Consider the following 6,000-nt stretch of genomic DNA (forward strand, 5'->3'; position numbering starts at 1 on the left):
TTCAGATCCTCTCTCCCTAAGGCAGTTTGGCCTAAGGAGGCTCTTAACCCAGCATTCATTTTGGCCTGTGCCCTTTTCTCTCTTATGGAGAGTGAAACTTTACTCTTGGATCTGCTGTTTTTTTGTGAATTTGATCCTTCACGAGGGCTGACCAGGCTGAAACAGACAGCCCCGAGACTCTGACGAGATGCTTTTGGCTTAGTATCACAGCCCCAGCAGGCCCAGAATATCCTGTCAGGGGCAGTTGTGGGGTCCACCCGTTCGGACCAAGAGCCTCTCAGAGGAACCCAAAGCTCTGCTTTCATTCAGCAATATCAGGGCTGTAGGTCCCCTGCTGTAGCGTTCTGTTTTTGAAAATCACGTTGAAGAACAATAGGATATTAAAAGAAAACTGGAGAAGATGGTTTTCACAGGAGTCAGTACAGCTCCAGGTCTCTGATCCCAGAACACACTCAATCCCTCTCATGTGACTCAGAGATCTGTTGTTGTTGTAATAAAAGACAGTAGTAGAAGTGAGGTGTTGTGGATTTAAGAATTAATGTTGCTTTTTTTGGTAGATACTGACCTCCACAAAACCACAAATCCACACAAAACAGAATTAAATAATGGTACTGACCAACACTTAGCAACTCTTCATTACAACTCTATATTACAAAAATCGTTTGTAATATAAATCTATGAAGGATCTGTGTGGTTGGTGGATTTAAATGCAACTTTACAGCATATATTCATAGATTAAATGTTTCCAGGGCAGCAGTAATGGTGACACAAGACACCCTGAGCAGTATTTTTTCCAATCTTTAATCCACAACATGAATTTCTCAAGATGTATTTAAACTATCACCCTCAGCAGAGTAAATGGTTTCAGGTCATTGTCGTGTGTTTAGAAACTAAATAGTTTCTGTTTAACACTGTTTATCCCTGTAAAGCTGCATTGGCACAATCTGTATTGTATAAAGCGCTATACAAAAGAAGGTGACTTGACTTGATCTGACTTAAAGGGTTCACAGTATTATAGTGAAACATTAGCAACAGTTCAGTTCACTTACATCAGCTGTAATCACTTTCAAATTGGGCTTTTGTCTTGTCACCTGATCCACAGTCTCTGCCATTTTAATCGTGTTTTAGCATTATGTAAAAAAAAAAAAAAAAAGAAAATGTTTTAAATTGTCACATTAATGCACATTAACACACTATCAAGGCAGTCTGTAACTATTTTGGCAAATTAGTGGCTAATTTATACCTCTTTCTGCTTATACCCCAATAATAAAAAAAAACAGTTGGCAAACAACAAGAAAAAACTGAACGGGTTGCATGTCTGTCAGTCTCATTGGTTATACATTCCATCAGTCGCACAACATTGCAAATATGCAAAGATAACGTGATTTCTGAATGATAACATTTTATATGCCCTTGCATATTTTAGGATTAGTTCACTTTCAGAACAAAAATTTACAGATAATTTGCTTACCCCCTTGTCATCCAAGATGTTCATGTCTTTCTTTCTTCATTTGTAAAGACATTGTTTTTGAGGAAAACATTTTAGGATTTCTCTCCATATAGTGGACTTCAATGGCGCCCCCGAGTTTGAACTTCCAAAATGCAGTTTAAATGCAGATTTAAAGGGCTCTAAACAATCCCAGCCACGGAGGTAGGCTCTTATCAAGCGAAACAATCTGTTATTTTCTAAAATAATGTACAATTTTGACACTTTTTAACCACAAATGCTCATCTTCTCTAGCTCTGCGGTGCGCAAGCGTACTCTGTGCACTCTGGTTCAAGACAGTTAGGGTATGTTGAAAAACTCCCATCTCATTTTCTCCTCCAACTTCAAAATTGCCCTACATCGCTGTTTTACCTTTTTTTGTAAAAGACGTTTGACCTTTTTTGCACATTCACTTTGTAAAAACTGGGTTGGTACTACTGTGGCAATGAAGGCGATTTTGAAGTTGGAGGAAAAAATGAGATTGGAGTTTTTCAACATACCCTAACTGTATTGAACCGGAGTGCACAGAGTACGCATGCATATTGCAGAGCTAGACAAGACGAGCATTTGTGGTTAAAAAGTATATAAATTGCATTTTGTTTTTAGAAAATAACCAATCGTTTCACTAGATAAGACCCTTCTTCCTCGGCCTCTTCCTGGCCGGTTTAGAGCCGTTTGAAGCTGCATTTAAACTGCATTTTGGAAGTTCAAACTCACGGGCACCATAGAAATCCATTATATGGAGAAAATTCCTGAAATTTTTTCCTTAAAAAAACTCGGATGACAAGGGGGTGAGTAAATTATATGTAAATTTTTGTTCTGGAAGTGAACTAATCATTTAACGGATGATGCTCGTCCAATTTAAGATGCTGTATTCATTGCTGATAGGCAAAATCTCTGCTTATAAGACTAATATTCTTGGCTAATAAGAATAAATGGGCATGTTGAGAAAGTCTGCTAAGAAATTACACTCTTCTGTTTATGTCTCCCCTACAGTCATGGACTCACAACATCGCAAAAGAAAAAGAGTTTCTCCGCAAGTTGGTGAAGGCCAACATTATCACAGACTTAACCAATGGGATTTGAACTTCCCAAGATGGGTGCCTTTCTAGGAGGACTCAAAACGCAGAGTCCTGGGAAACCCTGGACCAGAAAACACTGAGGAGCATGATTTTAGAGGTGGGAGCGATGGCTGAGTTAAGATGCACATGTGCCTTCTAACCGACAGGCTTCCTCTGAGCGGGACGTTGAAGGTTTCTTGAATGTCTCAGGAGACAATCCTTGTTCGAGTACAGATGGAAGATAACAGAGACTTTGAGGTGACCAACAGCGCTTGAGGAACGAGTCGCAACATTAACTGATTGTGCCAAATGTACCTCTATCGGAGGAGATGCCCCTCCTCTCCTGCCTGAATGTATTAACGGTGTAAATATCAAAGATTTTTACAGTGCATTTTAATGAACTGCTACAGCCCCTGGGGTTCTGCCTTCACACGTGATTCTCCGTCCAGGGCAATCAGTGCATATCCTGCCCTAGTGTGAGGAAGGGCAGAGGCAGGTCTTTGATTCAGCCCTTCTTCTGAGCACAGGAGGCTCTTTATCTCCTGAATGTGAGCTTACTATGTTAAAGCTTCTTTTGTCTAAGAAAGGAGCTCAATCTCTAAGTTATTTATTTTGCTGCACAGATGAAGGCCTTTGATTTTTGAAAGCTCTCTTTCCAAAATTAATTATGAATACCACAATTTTCTTTTGGTGGGAAACTGAGTACCTATTAGGGGTGCACCGATACCATTTTTTCCAATCTGATACCTGAATTGTTGAAACTTGCTAAACACACACTACTTCATTATGAATAAGCAGAAAACAGACAAATACATATTCCATGCTACTGTTCAAAAGTGTTTATTTTATTTTATTTTATTTTATTTTTTGAAATAATACATTTTATAATTAATAAATGAAATAAATGTTTCCTTTTTTTATAACGGAGCATAAGAGACTTTTTTTAAAAGAAAAAAAAAACATCCAGTGCACAAATCTAACAATAAGCAAGAACCACAACATTTAGAAACTGCAAATTTCAGCAAAACACAGGCATTTTATGTATAGATTATGCATAATAATGGGAACATCAAGACAGAGAGAGGGTTTTACCATTCTGACTGTCGTAATCAAAAATGCTAAAATAAATAATGACAATTGACCCTTTGCAAAAACCCGCCCTCCTTAGTTACTGTTGCTATGTCCAACAAACAATGCCGTTCGCACGCTACACATCATGTTCTCACACAGTGGAGAATACATCGCGACAACAAGACAAGACAGAGCAGGTTACTTCTGTTACTCAGCTTTAAAATATTGAAATTCAAACAATAAATACCGTTTGGTGTGGCTCATTAATGTGTTTTGACAGATCACTGCATAGCCTTATTAGATCAGTCAGCACGTGAACCTGCCGTCTTTTCTTTTATTTAAAGCATGAAATAAACATGAGTGAACATCAGAACATATTTTATTTCAACCGCAGAAAGATGTCAGTATACAAAATTTTTCAAGTTTAAGTCTGCCAGATTTGTTTGTTTGCGCGAATCTAACAAAAAAAAAACCAAGAAGCAAGAACCACAACATTAAGAAACTGCTAATTTCAGCAAAACACAACCATTTTTATACAGATTATGCATAATAATGGGAACACTGAGACATCTCAGACAGGTTTTACCATTCGAACTGTCGTAATCAAAAATGCAAAAATGAATAATCACAATCGACCCTTCGTAAAAACGTGAGCCGGTCGTCTTTACTTATACTTAAAGCACGAAATAAACTTGAATGAGCATCAGAACATATTTTATTTAAACCGTGGAAGGACGTCAATACACACAACTGGTTTGTTTGTTGGATAAAATGACTTATTCATAGAAAAAAGAAAAAGTAATATGCTACCGTTCAACAGTTTGGGGGCATTTTCCATTATTAAATAAGACATTTTATTTCAAATAAATGTTGTTTAAAATTTCATAATATTATTGTTTTTACTGTATTTTTGATCAAATAAGAGCGTAAGAGACTACTTTCAAAAACTAAACCATCCAGTGTGCTAATCTAACAAACACCCTGAATCAAGCATTACAATATTAAAAAAACACAATAAACCTCAGTCCTTTTAAACAAAACCATTTTAAATACAGATTATGTGTGACACTGTACCGTCTCAGACAATGTTTCTACTTTTTTTTTTTTTAACCTAAATTTATTGACTTAAATGCTCATCCCAGTAAACATGGATAATGCACAGTTTCTGATTTAGATTTCTGATTCCTATGTCATCCATATCTTATCTGACAAAACATGCTTTTATCAATGCCAATACGATCCAGGTATTAGACTGGTGCATCCCTAGTAACTATTCAAGACAGACCTCAAAATCAACTGATGTTATGGTACACTGCCATCCTGAAATCTGCCTCTTTACTTTCGAAAGGCAGCAGTTTAAGACCAATACACCAAGGAGGACTATTTTTAATTTATTTTTATTTTTATTTTTTTGCAGTACAAGCCATTTTAAGGAGTACTTGTTCCAGTGCGTTATAGTTTTTGAGCTGTGAGCTTTCAGAGGAAAGCTGCAACATAGAGTCCCGGAGACATACCATTGCACTAACCAACAGCGTTCATCATTTTGTGCTACAAAACTACACAATCATAGATATTCACTACAGCTGGTACTCATCAAGCAAGGCGCAGTCATCATCCTGACGAACCGAAACACATTTGAAAGAGCTCTTTGCCCTCGTAGAATGGTGCATTCATATTGTGCATTATACCACCAATCAGCATTATTATAATGATCCTTTGGAGTTAGAAAGGCAAAGTATTATTGTTTATATATAAATAAAATATATAAAATATCTCCTTAAGTTGTAATAAAATGTGTTGGGCAGTTTGGCCCTAAATTGAATTTTCCGCCTACGTGTCTAATCTTTATCTTTCTGTCATTTTCAAAGATTCTCAGGAAACCGTTGATCATTTCATTCTTACACAAGTCAAATCTAGGACTATCTCAAATATCTGGTGTGCCTTGCAATAAATCAAATTATAATAAATCAAGAACAACCTTTTGTATTTCTCTTTCAAAGACTAACCTTTATCTGTTATAGCAAATATCATTGACACAAAACATTATTCAATACTAACATTGCTGGTAGATGTAAATGAGTATGAATGTGTTTTTCCTGTGATGAACTGGCCATCCGTCCGGGGTGTTTCCCCAAGGCGCTGGGATGGGTTCCAGCATCCTCGTGACCTTACATACTGCAAGCGGTTTGAAAAATGGATGAACGATGTCATTTACAGATAATAGTTTTGAATTTGTGCCATTTGTTGAACTGATTTTTTAACTGCTCTTTTTAGATTATTTGGTCTATAACAAAAAACAACAACATTGTAGGTATATTACATTACCTTTCAAAAGTATCAATAAAAATCAGTAAATTATAATAATAGCAATAATGTTTATTC

At 36.6% G+C, this 6,000-nt stretch overlaps 1 protein-coding gene across 4 annotated transcripts in view; it reads left to right on the forward strand.

Moving 5' to 3' along the window:
* The window catches only part of st3gal3b (ST3 beta-galactoside alpha-2,3-sialyltransferase 3b), a 70,118-nt gene extending 64,678 nt beyond the window's left edge, over nucleotides 1-5,440 (forward strand). For all 4 annotated transcript variants that reach the window (XM_073848801.1, XM_073848802.1, XM_073848803.1 and 1 more), the window contains one exon: nucleotides 2,483-5,440. In XM_073848801.1, coding sequence (XP_073704902.1) covers nucleotides 2,483-2,572 — 90 coding nt within the window. In that variant the 3' untranslated portion in view covers nucleotides 2,573-5,440. The remainder of the gene's footprint in view (nucleotides 1-2,482) is intronic.
* The last annotated feature ends 560 nt before the right edge of the window (nucleotides 5,441-6,000 follow it).

The sequence above is a fragment of the Garra rufa genome, chromosome 10 (genome assembly GCF_049309525.1).
Source record: "Garra rufa chromosome 10, GarRuf1.0, whole genome shotgun sequence".
Taxonomy (NCBI): Eukaryota; Metazoa; Chordata; class Actinopteri; order Cypriniformes; family Cyprinidae; genus Garra; species Garra rufa.